Genomic DNA, 16626 nt, shown 5'->3' on the forward strand with positions numbered 1-16626 from the left:
ACAAAAAATGATCTAATTATAAAATTAATTAAAATTTGAATTGATCATCTAGAAAATAATCCGTGTATGTATTAGGCATGTGTTCGTTTTTCGATAATGTGTAGTAATAAAAATTATTAAAAATTGAATAATCTGCAATAGTCTCACATTATTTATTTTTGTTTTCCAAATTTCATTTCGTTTTCGAAATGTGCAAGTAGATATTGAAAAATCCAATTTTTTAACCCATCAATGCTATTATTATTTTGTGAATGATTAAAAAAATATGTTGGATCATCAATTGTTCAAGTGTCAAAATATAAATAATAGTAATTAATTTCAAATTTGAATAAATATTTGTATTAATTCTAGTCTAATTCTATTCATTACATTTAAGACTCAATTTCTAAGTTTACAATAAAATTTCTCATTTATATAAAACAAGAGTGATTTTCACAGTTTTTCAAAATCGAAGGCTTAAACTTACTAGTTGCAATATGAAACGTTCTAAAATGTATTAAATGTGCAATTATAATTAAATGATATGTTTTACATTCGGATCAAAGTCGGATCGAGATATTTGATGATACTTTGAAGTTCATATCAAATCTCTACGAATTTATGACGCGTGTCTTTTCCATTGAGATGTATTAATCTTGCCATCATAAGAGATTTCTCGTAAACTTTTTAGTCCTTTCGGTTATACCTTTTCGATATTCTGTATTCACCCTCAATGCTTTAACCTCTATTCAACGTGAAGCATCAATTAGTAATAAATCTTGGTACATAATTTCAGATTTATATAATAAGATATACTGATGGTAAACCACTCGACACGAGTAAATACTTGAGTTCTAGTTTTGAACTCGGCTACATGATAAACCCTATACAATGGAAGAATCGGTTAGGAATTGGTGCAGATTATAAATATAGATGTAAAACCCTTGTATGGGTGAAAATTAATCAAATAACATGAATTAGAATATTACATGTGAAAAAAAATAACAAATATATTTCTTAAATTCTTATAACTTGTTAAAAGTTCTGAATATCTCACAAATAGCTTATTAATAAATATGTAACTAGTTGTAAGTGGCATTTTGCCATTAATCAATCAGAAATCAATAAATTAATTTATTAGTGATTTGAAAGTATACTTCGTTTTTGTAGGGTATATACATTTCGAAAACGAAATAAGATTTGGAAAACAAAAATAAATTGACGAAACGAAATTATATATATATATATATATATATAATATAATATATATATATATATAATATTGTCAAATATCTCCCTTCCGCCTTTTTGTATTATAAACCAAGAGCAAAAAAGCGGAAGGGAGATATTTGACAACCTAATATATATATATATATATATATATATATATATATATACATATATATATATATATATATATATATATATATGGTTTATATGTTCTGGGTCAAAATTCGTTAATAAACTTTGCTTGTTATATTCAATAGCGTTCGGTTATGTGAAATTTAGCATTAGAAGAGTGTTTAAGTTTTTTTATTGGTTATATCAAATTTAAATTGTTGAAATAATTTATAATTCTTGAATAAAGTTTTTATACTCTTATTTTATGTGGATGATATTTTACGTTTATGTTCTGCTCTTAATTTATTTTGATTATTTTTATATTATATTTTTTTCGATTTAATTTCTACCTTTCGATTTAATTTTGATGATATTATCCTTGATTTAAGTTGTTCCACTTTTAATTTATATTGATGACATTTTTCTTATTTTTCTCTACCTCTTAATTTTTTCGATGATTTTTCTCTCAATTTAATTTCAATCTTTTCAGTTTTATTTCACGAGACTGAAATAAAATCGTACGTTCGTCACCCGTATCATAGAACGTTCTAATAAAACAGATACCTAGTGATATAAAGAACAAGAATTCTTTCTCGACTTTTATACATGAGACTTTTTTCAAGTATTTTTTGAAGTTTGTATATATATATATATATTCCAAGGGTGTTCGTTTTTCACGTTTTTATTGCATCGCAATAGTGTAACAGCAAAAGAGATTCGTTGAGGAAGATCGTATTACCAAAGTCGCTGCTCCGATTACGGAATAAGACCGACTGGCCTATGAGACTCCGGTGTTTGGGCACAAATGCGCCGGGTGCCCTTATATGATAGAAAATAGTTTGTTTTCCTTTTTTTTAAATATTAGACGGTTAAAAAGAGACTTAGCATAGACTTAGCATAGTTATATATTTAGTATAGTGCTTGTAATTATTCTCACATATTTATATTTATTATCTGCTTGCAATTATTGTCACATATTTATATTTATTATACTAACTTGAAATACTACCAATGGGTAGTATTTTGAAAACTTATTTAATAACTAATCACAACAATTACTGAATGCCTTCTCAGGCAGTTGTAATTTAGATGGAAATAAAAAAAATAAAAAATTAGACGGTTAAAATTTTTATATCATGCCATGATTCTCTATCAATAATGAGATTATTGAGCAAATAAAATATAAAGATGTGAATCGGATATGTCATAGAATATGTCATCAAATGTATTATTAACTTCTCATAGAGTAAGTTATTAATAGCTAATAATTAAACAAAGTGAAAAAAAAATCAAGTTACCAGTAAACTGTATCAAATTTGATTCTTGAGAATTCGTAATTCAATGATAATAAGTGGCTAAAAACAATGTCAATTCATTAGTGGCCGTTTAACCTGATTACGATCATTGGTATTTAAAATAATTATTTTAAAACAATCATTTTAAAATAATTATTTATTACGAATTCATTCTTCATTCACTATTGGCGTAGGTATAATTAAAGCTGACAAATAGTTATTACAGATTTATCTTTACTAAACAGTTTGGGAACAGTATAGACTAGTGATTCCGAACGTGGGGCGCACCAGGAGGCAATTTACAAATTCAGGAGAGAAATTTGGGTAATTTGAATATAATATAGTAATGGCAAAACATTTAAAAAAAATTCTTCTAAAATTTAACTAAAGTCGCAAGATAACTAAGTCGTAGCTTTCCCACTTTGCTATCCTAGATTTGGTGTGATTCCACTCAAAGCTGAAAAACGGATTTATAAGGAACTGAAACTAAATGCTCGAATGTAACCAAATGTACAAGAAATTGGTATAATTTATTAATTTAAAAAGGGACTTAAAATAACACAACGCGGAGACTTAAATTTAAGGCTCAGTAAGTTAGAACCTAATATAAAATCTTTATGCAGCAGTAATAAAAATCAGTAATCAAATTAATTTGAAATTTTTGTTTTTATTATTCAATTAGAAATTTTACTTGTAATGTTTTGTTAGCAATCTAAAAGTGATTTTTTCTTAAATATTATTATTTACATTTCTTAAAGAAAAGAGCAACTTTTAGAAGTTAAAAATTTTGTGTGGGGAGCGTGACGTTTTTAGAAAACTTGGTGGGCCGTGGCCCATAAAAAGTTGGAAATCACTGGTATAGACATTTCAATTTAGTTAATATGAGGTACATATATAATATAATTTAACGATAGCAGTATGCATTTGCATCAAACTCTTGAACCAGATTATCAATGACAATGAGTCAAATAAATGCTTCCATATAATAGATATATGAAATCAATATAGCTATAAATATATAGTAGCAAAAACAAAGTTACAAAAATGACGCTCTCAAATATCTTTTTTTAGATAAGATGAAAATAAAATAAAGATGCATTTCAATATATAAGAAGCATTAGTACGTGATTATAATATGTAAGCTTGTTACCTGAGGGTATTACCTTTTAACTGTGTTTATATAATTTTATCGGTATATATTTTATATTAGTAATTAAATAATATTTGGGCAAAAAAGTGAAAAAGTTAATAATTTCCGAAAAAAGACCACATATCATTGATTGCGAAAGGAATACCCATAAAATTGCTTCTAGGGATCGATCAGGCAATAGTATATTATTAACCATTTCTGGATTATATTAGCAAATTATCTTTTTCAGAATTTTTTTGTACTTTAGTTTTCATTTTGTTAATTTTAGTGTGTGCGGTCAGAAGAATAAATGACACGATATGCATGAAATTCATCAGGAAATTAAGAAACTGGATTTAGTATTCGTTTATGAAAAAAATTAAAATAAACTAGAGAATATCTGAAAGTAGCTTCTGTTATACCCAAACCAATTTTGTTATGTTCTTTTACAAATTTCAATGATCCCATATCAAACTCTTCGTTTCGACAGTTGCAACCGTCTTAGGTATATAATGTATAAAAATGTATATAAAATGTATACAAGAACGTTTATACTTTTTCAACTATACATTATTACCATATCAGATATCAAAAGCACGGCAAATAACACGACCTACAATCTTCAAAAGATTTATTTTAATCTAATTGCAAGTTTCATTCACACTTTTTTCATCTGAAATCTGATGAACTGACACTGTAATATTATTCCGGATCGCGTTGCACAAAAGACGTCGTATAAATCTATAAATCATTTGAGATTTTTTGTGAGTTTTTTCAGATGTCGAATGTATATTATACCTTCTAATATAAAGCGTTGTTACATAAGTGTCAACGATATAATCCGATCTCGACATATTATTGAAACAGGGTAGTAATAGAAAGCGCATTTAACAAAAAGTAACAATATTTTACAAAATGTTATATGATTTATTTTATTAACTTAAATTTATTTATATTTTAATTAGAATTAAAGAGATGAGCGTATAAATTTACATGAAATTATTGAAATAATTAATTACTTATTAATTAATATTCTTATGAGTTCTTATAACAAGCATATAGAAAAAATATGTTAAACAAAGAAAGTATTTATCAACATTAAATTAGGAGTTTACTAAGATAAAAAGTATTCGCAAACTCGTGAAATCGATTGAAAAACTCATGTTTTTCAGATATTATCAACTATCCAAACAGAATAAATCCACTTTCTGCAGATGTTGAAAAACCAACCTTACAGAATTGCAATCCTATTGTGTTCTTTAACTGTATTTGTCTTCCAGATCATAAACAAATTTTAGATTTTTCAAAATAAATAATTTATGCAAGGTAATTAAATTATAAATGACAAGTTCTGAAAGAATTTAAGGGTTCTCTTACATTTACTTCAGAAATATATCAAATTATTTTTTTATATCAAAGTTCAGGTATGTTAAATTTGGCATTAGATTATTTTATTGATATATCAAATTTTATGCAAAACCCAAGATAAAGTACATGAATAATTTGTGATTCTTAATGTAAGGTTTCAATTGGTGGTATACTTTTTGATTTAAGTTGCTCTACTCCTAATTGATGATATTCTAATTTATGCTCTGCTCCTAATTTTATTTTGATATTACTTTGCACGAATCAATTTCCTAATTTTAATTTATTCTGATAGTATTTTCCTTTATTTACGTTGTTCTACTCTCAATTTATTTTGATTTTATTTTTTAGTTTTAGCACTGCTCTTAATTTACTTATATACTTTTCTCAAATTTAATTTCATACTTTTCAATTTTTTATATTTTTTAACTATATTTATTTTTCACTTATAAATTGGTCCATTGACGAAATGAAGCAATTATCGGTCTTTCGATTTAGATTTTTTAAATAATTTGTACAAGGTAATTAAAATTGAAATAACTAAATTATAGAGGCATTATAGAGTTTTCTTCTGCTTTACTTCAGAAATAAAAAATCTCTCAGTTATTTGACATATGTGATATATAAATAATAATTATACTTTAGCAATTCGTACAATTTCCTTCAGTTTCTGAAACACAATTTCCCGTGTCGGGAAATCTCTACCGCCGGCAAACGTGATCTTACACGGTATCGCATACGGAAAACGGGAAATCGAGCGGGAAAGCCAGGGTAAGCTGACACCGACTCCAAATTGTTTTCTTTGATCGCAAAGTTTATCCAATTCACAAGTAAGATTACAAAGTTCCGGTTCACAGAAATCTAGATACGAATCAGGACGTTTGATATATTGTCGGCTTTATATTATAAGGGCGAAAGGACTTATAAAGGCTTATAAAGACAAAAAGAACATACAGTAAGTTAGTAGAATTAATTTAACTAATAATTAGTTTAGCATATTACCTTATAACTATATTATATATGAGAACAATATGTGGGATAATCGGACACGAAAAACATTGCTGCAATATCTAATTAAGGATAATCTGCTAATAACGTCATTATAGAAAATGTAATAGTTCTATTTGCTGAAAATTTTCAAACATAAAATGGTAATTGCTTTTGACTCATATTTATTAACTTCCCGAAGGAGAAGTTTATGTTTTCATAAAAAAATTCGATTCGCTAATTTTATGTTTTCTCGACGTTTCAAGCCATTCTGAATCGAATGAGACCAAATTTGGAAAAAGTACGTGTGTGTGTGAATGTGTATGTGAACAGATTTTTTGCCGTAAATCGACGTTTTCTCAAAAACGCCTGAACCGATTTCAGAAATTTAAAAGCCATTTGATGTTTCTCGATAAGGACTATCATCTAAAATCTACGGAGCCGTTTTCTTGTAAAAAACTGTTGAATAAAAAATTGAGCCGATTTTTATGGAACCTTTTTTGGCAATGGTCTTATAGAACTTACTGAAACGGTCTTACAACATGTAGTTTAATTTTAAAAAATCATCAAAGTTTGAGAAAATAAGTAGTTTTTTTAACCTGTGTTAAATATAAAATTGGACGATTTACTTGGTATAACGATAGAGTACTTGATCTTAATGAACATACTAAACCATTAAAGTCCTACGGAAACTGGTTCAATTATAAAAATTGTTTATTTTGAACTGGTTCAATTATAAAATTTGCTCTTAAAAAATATTCCGAGTTAACGTGTTCGTTCGTTTTCATACTTTAATCACTCATAAATTAATTTATTTTTTATTGATTAAGTCGATTATTTAAACATATGGGGAAGTTCATGTAACTTGCCTTAAGGCAAAATACCAATACCAACTAGTTTAAATTTAAATATTTTCGAGATGTAGTATCTTATTGACAAAATAATTTATTATCACTTTGTACATACGAGAAACCATCCCCTGGTTATAGCAAATTCCTTGATGAGCGCTTCGCGGTTATTGCCAATAAAATTGTCTCAGCATTCGGCAAATAAACGTGATAGAATGCTAAAATGTCTCCATCTCGAGTCATATTCTCCGCCCCATTTATGAACGAAATACAATATAATAAAACGAGTTGGCGTACAAAACGCCTACAAAACATTAGTATTCCACGCATCGGAAGGGTCAATCTAAATTGCTTTAATGAAAACGCTGATGAGGTAGATAATTCTAATGAATATCATATGGTACGAGATGTAAAATTATTATATTCTTCAAAAATCTCACTGTAGAAACAGAATAATTGTATGTAGATTTAAATAGGCGTAAGTGGCATTTTATCTTAAGGCAAGTTGACTTAATCATCCCAAATTGTGACTTAGCGATATCAATAAAAATTTTAACAGTTAATTTTGAAAATAAAATTTTCGCTTTCACTAGAAACCAATCAATGCGATTTCTAATTGATATCTCTCAAACACATTCATAATATCTGCAATTTTATTAATTATAGTGCACACACACACGTGCTTGTATATCCTAAAAGCGCCCATTATTCAATATATTGAATTTATATAATTCAACCAATTTGCTTCGGTCTGTTTAGTGCATGAACTTTGTCGCACTGTTAAATTTCATTAAAAACGCCCGAACAACTTAATAAATTATTTTGTGACAGATTAAGCATCTGCTATCTGGCAAGATTACGATTATGAGGTGTAGTTCTTGATATTATTTAATCATTTTTAAACTAATGGTAACATTTTTTACAAAATTAGAGAAGTTTTGTAGACTGCTCATCAGGTGGCACTGATATAAAGAATCTATTTGATAAATATTAATTATTTTCTGTGGACAATGGACAAACCATAAACTTGAGATCACAAGATTTTTGCGAAATTGGTTACCGAAAATGCACTTTTTTGCTAATTTGAAAGAAACGTCTTGGCCGATGGAATCGCTAACCTAATCACGAATCCTCCTTATTGAATTAAGGAACACAGCTAGTGTAACCGCTTAAAAAAAGGTATTTTTTTGGAAATTTATATTAAAAAAAACTTTATCAATCATTTCAAAATTTTAAGAATATATTTACACATGTTTTAAGAATACATAGTAAAATTTTTGAAGAAAAAAATTAAATATTTTTTGAGTTATTCTCGATCTTCAACGGCGCGAAAAAAGACCCTTCACTGCTGCAGTGATTCCGGCCTTCTACGTGGATGAAATTTAACAAACAAAAATCTCGTAAAACTAAATAATGTTGTCTGTAAAATGACCTACTATAAAAAAAATCAAAAATTTACAAAATGGCTGCGTTTTAAAAAAAAGTCGAATTTTACCCAAAATTTTGGTCGTTTTTGGACTGCCAATATATACTATATATACTCTTTAAATGGCTGTGACTCAAAAACTATTTAAGATATCGATTTAATTTTGGTATGTTATTTTTAAAGGTATAACCTATCGAAATATGGAAAAATTGATTTTTTGAAAATTTCACACTAGTTGTGTCCCTTAATTCAATGGCTTTAATATTTGTCAAATTTGTTCAGCCGGTTTTGAGAAAACGATGACAAAATTCAAATTTTGACTCAGCACATTGCAAAAACGACTTTTGATAAAACTTTGGACAATCATATGTTTTCAAACATAAATGATTTTTAAAAATTACACCACTAGTCGTGATGGATTCATAGAATTTTAGTATCTTTGATATGGCCATGACCTCTATCATCATAAGGAAATTTATCAAAATCGTGAAAGAAAATGTCTAATTTTTAATTTCGTAGAAATGGCTTGGTGAATCTTTACGAAAAACCAATTAACGCGAACAATATTTTTCGAGCAGTTTCTGAATTTTTTATATCAATTCAGATTTTCGTACTAAGACGAATTTTTTTCACTTTTTTATGCCAATTGCTAACAAACTGTTCAGCTTAGTTTTGTACAAAACTAGCTAAGTGAGTCCTTATTGAATCACATCCAATCAATTTAAAAAAAAAATTGAAATCGATCCAGCCGTTTACGAGAAAACGTGGACGAAAGATTGAAAAATTGGCTCACATACACACACACATACTTTCTACTAATTCCGTCTCAATTTCTTTGGAATGACTTAAAACGCCGTGAAAACATAAAATTAGCAAATCGGATTTGTTGGCGAAAACAACTTCTACTTCGGGAAGTTAATATATATAGTTAATAAAATAATTGTCATTTTCTTCCTCTTACCTGGGCTGGGAGGTTCGCTATCGTGTTCCGAACTTTGGTACTCTGTACGTTGAGATTCACTGTGTGTCGGGTATTTCAAATTCGACGATACGTTGACCGAGTCCCTCACTGGCGATACATTTCCTGCAGTAGGGGGCACCGACGGCACGGTCGTCGTCTGGGGCCCTGTGAGCGATTGCGACCCTGTCGTACCAGTTCCGCCGGCTGTGTACAACAGACCAAGCTCGCGCGCTTCGCTTTCTTCTTGAGCTTGCTGCCGGCGCAGAGCAACCTGCAATAGAATAAAAAATTATATTTAGTTTTACACTATTACAGATATTGTAATAATCAAATAGATTACATGGAGATGGGAACTGGTAAATCTATAATAAAGCTACGTAATTAGTAAGGGCTCGATTCCGCCGTAAAATAGACCAATGCCACAAATGAGCTGTTACGTAGTGCTTCTCATACAAGATGGTACTAAATACTGTCATAATGTCATGTGGTTGCCGTGCAGTCAAGCGTTCAAAAAAAAAAACAATTGTATCACAACTGCATCTTTGTGATATGGCTTAGTAACATATCAGTGAAGTAGCATTTTGACGGTATTTTTACCATTTTCTATAAGAAGCGCTACGTAACATAGCCTTGCCACAACGTTTGTCTAATTTGGGGCAGAATAGGCCAATAAATTATCACAACAGTTTAAGTAAATCCTTAAGTTCCAATCACTGTTCAAATAAATGATAAAAACGAGTAATTTTTAAACTTACACACAATTATTAATTTGTTTTACATAAATTGCAATAAATTAGATCACATTAATAAACTAGTGCTGTATGGCATCGTATTTTAAGGTAAATTGCTAGAACTTCTCGTACCGTAACGAAATGATCGAGTAATATTAAATGTTTTCAAATAGATTTTTATAAATATTATAACATTGTTTAATATTTATAAGAATTATAAAAACTGAATTGCAAAGTTGAAATTATTTGTTTAAAGTACCTATATTAGAACAGAATTAAAATTAAAATCTGAATTATTTTCGATATACAAACATTTTTTTTTAAAATAATTAGAAACAAAAAATTGTTTTTTCCAAAAGCAATTATTTTGTTGAAACAAGCAGAAAGTTCTTTGAATAATTCAAATCGGACGATTAGTTCTCTCAAAAACTGCTATTTTTTGCATAGTTAACTCTGTATCTTCAAAATGACTGGACCTGCCTTTGCTAAAAACTAATCAGCTCTTCACCCAATCATTACAAATTGAATGTTTTTTAGATAATTCAAATCGCACATTCCGTTCTCTCAAAAATTCGATTTGTATTTTCTGCACTCTTTGTTCCGTATCTCCGTAACGGCTGGACTGTCTTTGCCAAAAACTAATCAGCACATCTCCCTATCAATAGGAATCGAATGTTTTATGAACCATTCAAATCGGTTAATCCGTGCGCCCGAAAACGTGGACATATTAAACACACACAAACACATCCATTTTTTCTGTTAAAGAGGTATACCAAAATGTTCAGAAACCTTCAAAACGTCGAGAAATGCAAAAATTTTCATTTTCGATTTTTAGCCCATTACTATAACTACCCTACGGGAAGTTAATTATTACATTAATTTACATTACAAATATTTGTTATATTTGTTGCAGTACTAAATTACATTAATTAATTTTCATAACATTAATGCTATTGCCTTGTCAATTTCGATCATTTTCAATTTTTCTTTTTTCCGATTCTTATTGTTAAAAGACATTTCTTTCGGAATTTTCAAAATGTTGCAAATAAACTAATAGAATTCAATATAAACAATGAGTTATAATAAAATAAATTAAAATATACATTTAAAGATAATTTTAATCAGCAGATCAAAGCTTTTACATTATCATGAATTGTGAAAGTTTTCGTGATCTTAAATGATCTAAAGTAAATTGTGCAAGTATAAATGTTATAAGTGCTGAAAATAATTGAAATTTATATATTCAATTAAACTATTAAATTAGTTAGTGCTTAGATGGATACTAACTTATATAAGTACTAAAGGCATAGTCTTGAATGCTCAATTCTAATATAAAATTAAGTCATTGCAATATTACAATATAAATAATATAAAGTAATATAATTATACAGTAAAACATGTCATAAGAGTTGAATAAAGTAGAGATTATTAAACTAAAGTTAAACTATCAGATATAGTTTTAGATACACTTATGTAACATAAAAATAAATCAGTGCGATGATTATAAAAACATTATTTATATTAAAAAACTACTTAATTCGAAAATATTATAAAATAGTTTCATATCAACAAATAATTGGATAAATATTGAAATTAATACCATATCAAAAAAAACTTGTTTACTTGTCAAAGTCAATGTTTTTTTTTTAAATATTGAAGGTCTATTTAAGATGTATATTTAAGTGATGATAGATATCGGTACAGCTCGATATCGGTCGTCCGTGACGGGATTTAAACAGGCTCTTGTTAAGATTGAAAACGACTTAAATAAATCCATAATAAAAAACAATTTGTTTTTTTTTTAAGATGTTTAATAACGACGTTTCGAAACTAGATACGTTCCATCATCAGGTTTATTCTGTCAAAGACAATGTTTTTTTAAAACATTGAAGGTCTATTTTCACTTGGAAACATATTTAAGATGTATATTTTCAAGTGATGATAGATATCGCTACTGCTCGATATCGGTTGTCCGTGACAGGAAATAAACAGACTCTTGTTAGGATTGTAAAACGACTTAAATAAATCCATAATAAAAAACAATTTGTTTTTTTTTTGAAGATGCTTAATAACGACGTTTCGGAACTAGATACGTTCCATCATCAGGATTATTCTGTCAAAGACAATGTTTTTTTTAAATATTGAAAGTCTATTTTCACTTGGAAACATATTTAAGATGTATATTTTCAAGTGATGATAGATATTGCCACTGCTCGATATCAGTTGTCTGTGACGGGAAATAAACAGGCTCATGTTAGGATTGTAAAACGACTTAAATAAATCCATAATAAAAAACAATTTGTTCTTTTGAAGATGTTTAATAACGACGTTTCGGAACTAGATACGTTTCATCATCAGGATTATTCTGTCAAAGACAATGTTTTTTTTTAAATATTGAAGGTCTATTTTCACTTGGAAATATATTCAAGATGTATATTTTCAAGTGATGATAGATATTGCCACTGCTCGATATCGGTGGGAGGAATTAAACATGCTTTTGTTAAGATTGTAAAACGACTTAAATAAATCCACAATAAAAAACAATTTGTTTTTTTTTTGAAGATGTTTAATAACGACGTTTCGGAACTAGATACGTTCCATCATCAGGTTTATTCTGTCAAAGACATTGTTTTTTTAAAATATTGAAGGTCTATTTTCACTTGGAAACATATTCAAGATGTATATTTTCAAGTGATGATAGACATTGCCACTGCTCGATATCAGTGGGAGGAATTAAATAGGCTTTTGTTAAGATTGTAAAACGACTTAAATAAATCCATAATAAAAACAATTTGTTTTTTTTGAAGATGTTTAATAACGACGTTTCGGAGCTAGATACGTTCCATCATCAGGTTTATTCTGTCAAAGACAATGTTTTTTTTAAATATTGAAGGTCTATTTTCACTTGGAAATATATTTAAGATGTATTAGGTTTCGTTATACGGCCGCTCTTTATACGGCCTTTAGATATAGCGGCCCTCTTTAATTAAGGAACGTTTTCGATATACGGCCTAAAATGTTTTGCTATAACGGCTTTTTTTCTCTTTGTCGATATATTGCGCAATCTCGGTTTTGAAGATTTAAACGAATCTGATGTGCTGCATCTACTTGCAGCTGATAGGGAACCTCTTTCATATGAGGAACTCATTCAGTTGCAAGTTGAGCCGGCAATTGATGAAGATACAGAACCTGTTGTATCTAAACAGCTAACATCAAAAATCATGTCGAGCGCTTTTTCATATTTTGAACAAGGGAATAATAATAATAATAATAAATCACTAAAGGAAGAAATAGACAAGAAGGCAAGACAAACAACTTTAGACCAATTTTTCAAACCACCAGCGCAAAATGATGGTGACAGTGATCTGTAGGTTTTAGTTGTTTCATTTTTAATTGAAAATTATGTAATGTTTTTGAAGTTTTTTATTTTATGTAAAATTTATGTTCTTGTTAAATTTGTTTATAATTTAAACAAAATAAAAAAATAAAATGCATTTTGAATGATAAACCATATTATATATTTCTTAAATTTGGAACCGATCCCATTGAATTTGTATGAATACGTATTAGAATAATTGATTCGTTATACGGCTTTTCGCTTTACGGCCAAGTCTCGCGGAACGTATCTCGGCCGTAAAGCGAGGCTCCAGTGTATTTTCAAGTGATGATAGATATTGCCTCTGCTCGATATCGGTTGTCCGTGACGGGAAATAAACAGGCTCTTGTTAGGATTGTAAAACGACTTAACTAAATCCATTTCCTATAAATAAATTCGATCTATTTGTTATTTACCTGTGCAGCCATGACCCGTTGTCTTTCAGCGATCAAGGTGCATTTAGCACAAACGCAATCCCTCCACCGGCAATATCTTTTGTGTCCTTTCAAAGCGCTCACGACTCCGTGATTTCGGCAGCGGGCGCATTTCGGCGTCCTCTGGTACCTCTCCGAAGCGCGCAAGAAGAACGCGGGTGGTAAACCGCCCAGAACCGCGTGCTGAGACATGAGGGCACTCACGTCCACGCCACTTGGCAAGGACATGGTAAAAGAAATATTTGTACCGGGATAATTGGATAGTAAAATTAATTAATTGATATTGTAAGTTCAGATATTCTTAGTTATTTTGGTTTCTTGGATGTGTTTTTATAGAAAATTTGGAAGGATTTATCATATTAATTTACACTAAATTGGTAAAATTGTTTCTATATTTTTTGAATAATTTTTGTCCTAAAATATTTCACTGAATTAATATAATAAACAACACTTGTATCAGTTATCTAATCATTGTCAATCGCACGGGTCACATATGTTTATGCCAATTCAAAATTAGGAAAAAATTTAATTCTCTTTAATTAATTAATTAATTAAGGATCAAAATTGGGAAAAAAAATAATTCTCTTTAATCTCTATAATTTAATTTAATTCTCTTTAATCTCCTTTCATTTTAATTTAATTTTTTTAAATCTGATGTTCAATCTTTAAGCACATTGGTTGAGAAATTAATATCTTTAACTTTTTATAATTAAAAATAATTTGTGAACTAGTTTATTAATGAATTTCGTTTAAGTATTTTAATTCACCACCATGATTAAGTTCGTCAGTCTTTAACAATCACTTAGAAAATGATTAGAAATTTCTAGAAACAATATCACTTAACAATAAAACTGGTCACTTAATTGGACACAAAAACACGTCTAATTCGGTTTCAAAACGTTTTGTAACAGAGCTTTCTGTTAACAATCTGTATAACTGTCGCGAGAGCAATGCTTTGGCTGGGATCTTCTCGAAACTTTGTAATACACAATATCACAATAGCGTATCATGTCGCCATGGAGGGGGTCGCGCGTTTATTGTGCATATTGTACACATTGTACAATATCCATCCCTCCCCAGAATAAGTGATCGATACGGATCCTGGTGGGATAAATCCGGCTTCTCTCCGCCAATGGAGTGGCTGATCCTCGGCGGTTAAAATGTGTATACAGTTGCGCCGTTCGTCGTCGCTTGCTCTTGGCGGTTGTACCATTTTGTTACCGAAAATATCAACTCGCGCAAGCCTAACGGGGCCACACCTAGACCCGTGCCTATTGGACGAGGGGCGTTTTCTGCGGAGTCACGGCTTCTGATGTGTTTTTTCTTTGCTTTGCCGCTTTCTGCACAGCGCTTTCCGGGCGCCCGGAGTTCACACCGTGGAGGTGTCGCGGACTCGATGGGTTCACGCCCGGATGATAACGTAGCGTTACGGTGTATCCATTATACGTAAATATATCGAAATTGATTAAATCGGCGTGCATGTTTTTGTATAAGCGGGAAAATATACTAAACGCTATTTATATTTATTGCGTTTTTATAAATTATACTAGCTGACCCGGCAAACGTTGTTTTGCTGAATAAGGTATATTCTAAACCATTTCTAGAGCATCAAAAATATTAATACTTTAAGTGCATAAGGATGTGTTGTTTGAATGCTGTATACAATTAGGTATTATAAAAACAATAAACCCCATTAGTTTGTCTATATTTTGTCAATACAATCAAACTGCAAGTTTTATACACTTTCTATAGAAAACATCGTATAATCCAATCCGAGTCTTTTTTGGCCTTTGGGCTTATTAATTACGTTTCAAGTTTTTCAGATTCTTTTTGGATTCCAGATTTTGTGTATAATTGTAAATAATACTACTGAGCTTATACAAAATTTTCAAATTTTTGCGAGGAGAGATAAAAAATTAATTAAGTATTTCTTCTTTGACCTGCTTTTTGAAAAGTTTCAAGTTATATTCGATGAATTAACGTAAATTTAATAAAAAGTATATATGTAGAGCAAGGCGAGACACAAAGGTCCAATTTAACATTGAGCAAATATAAACTATATTGTGAAAACCATAACAATTATATCACAACAAATAAGTCATCAAACGAACAATTATCTGACTACGTTCAGTAAACTGACTTCTACTCCATCATTGAACACATAGAAATGTGCTTTTTTGATGTCTTCCAAAAATTTGTTATCTAGACCTTTTTATCCTATATGCGGGGTAACTTGTAACGGGCAGGTGGCAAAAGAGTTAAAGCCTTATTATAATTTTAAAGGTATTTTACAAAATAATTATATTTTTAACTAATGCTAAAACTACCGACGGAAGAAAATACAATATAAATAAAAATTATTATGGATTTTCAAAGATTACCGTTTATCTCCCCCATTTCAAAGATTATCGTTTTCAAATCAAGTTCGTAGCTGGCTATACATCTCTTTTCCTCTACTTTCAAATATTGTTGTTAAACAATGCTTAACTTTACTGATTTTTGGCACATCGGCGGTGGACCTTTTTAATCCCGGACCTTCATATATTACTATCTATTCTGCGATAAATTCTGGGAAATTATAACTGGAAAAATGTTATTCAACAAAATGTCCATTTGATCGATACCAAATTTAGGTTCTGAATTTAAATAAGATAAATAAAAAATAATATAACCTAGAAAATGTTTCATAAATACCAATGAGTATATAATTATACAAATGAGATCTTTCAGAGCACCGTGTTTGAGAAAAATATG

The 16626-nt window shown here is 29.5% G+C and overlaps 1 protein-coding gene across 1 annotated transcript in view; it reads right to left on the reverse strand.

Annotated features, from left to right (window-relative positions):
- Window positions 1-14100, reverse strand: part of LOC113385292 (doublesex- and mab-3-related transcription factor A2-like) — a 30713-nt gene extending 16613 nt beyond the window's left edge. Inside the window, exons 1-2 of the mRNA XM_026623139.1 lie at window positions 13855-14100; window positions 9332-9602 (exon numbers count right to left, since the gene is read on the reverse strand). Coding sequence (XP_026478924.1) covers window positions 9332-9602; window positions 13855-14100 — 517 coding nt within the window. The remainder of the gene's footprint in view (window positions 1-9331; window positions 9603-13854) is intronic.
- Between the last annotated feature and the right edge of the window lie 2526 nt (window positions 14101-16626).

This window comes from Ctenocephalides felis, unplaced genomic scaffold, assembly GCF_003426905.1.
Source record: "Ctenocephalides felis isolate EL2017-DRISC unplaced genomic scaffold, ASM342690v1 CF-g0.4_SCAFFOLD_00845, whole genome shotgun sequence".
Taxonomy (NCBI): Eukaryota; Metazoa; Arthropoda; class Insecta; order Siphonaptera; family Pulicidae; genus Ctenocephalides; species Ctenocephalides felis.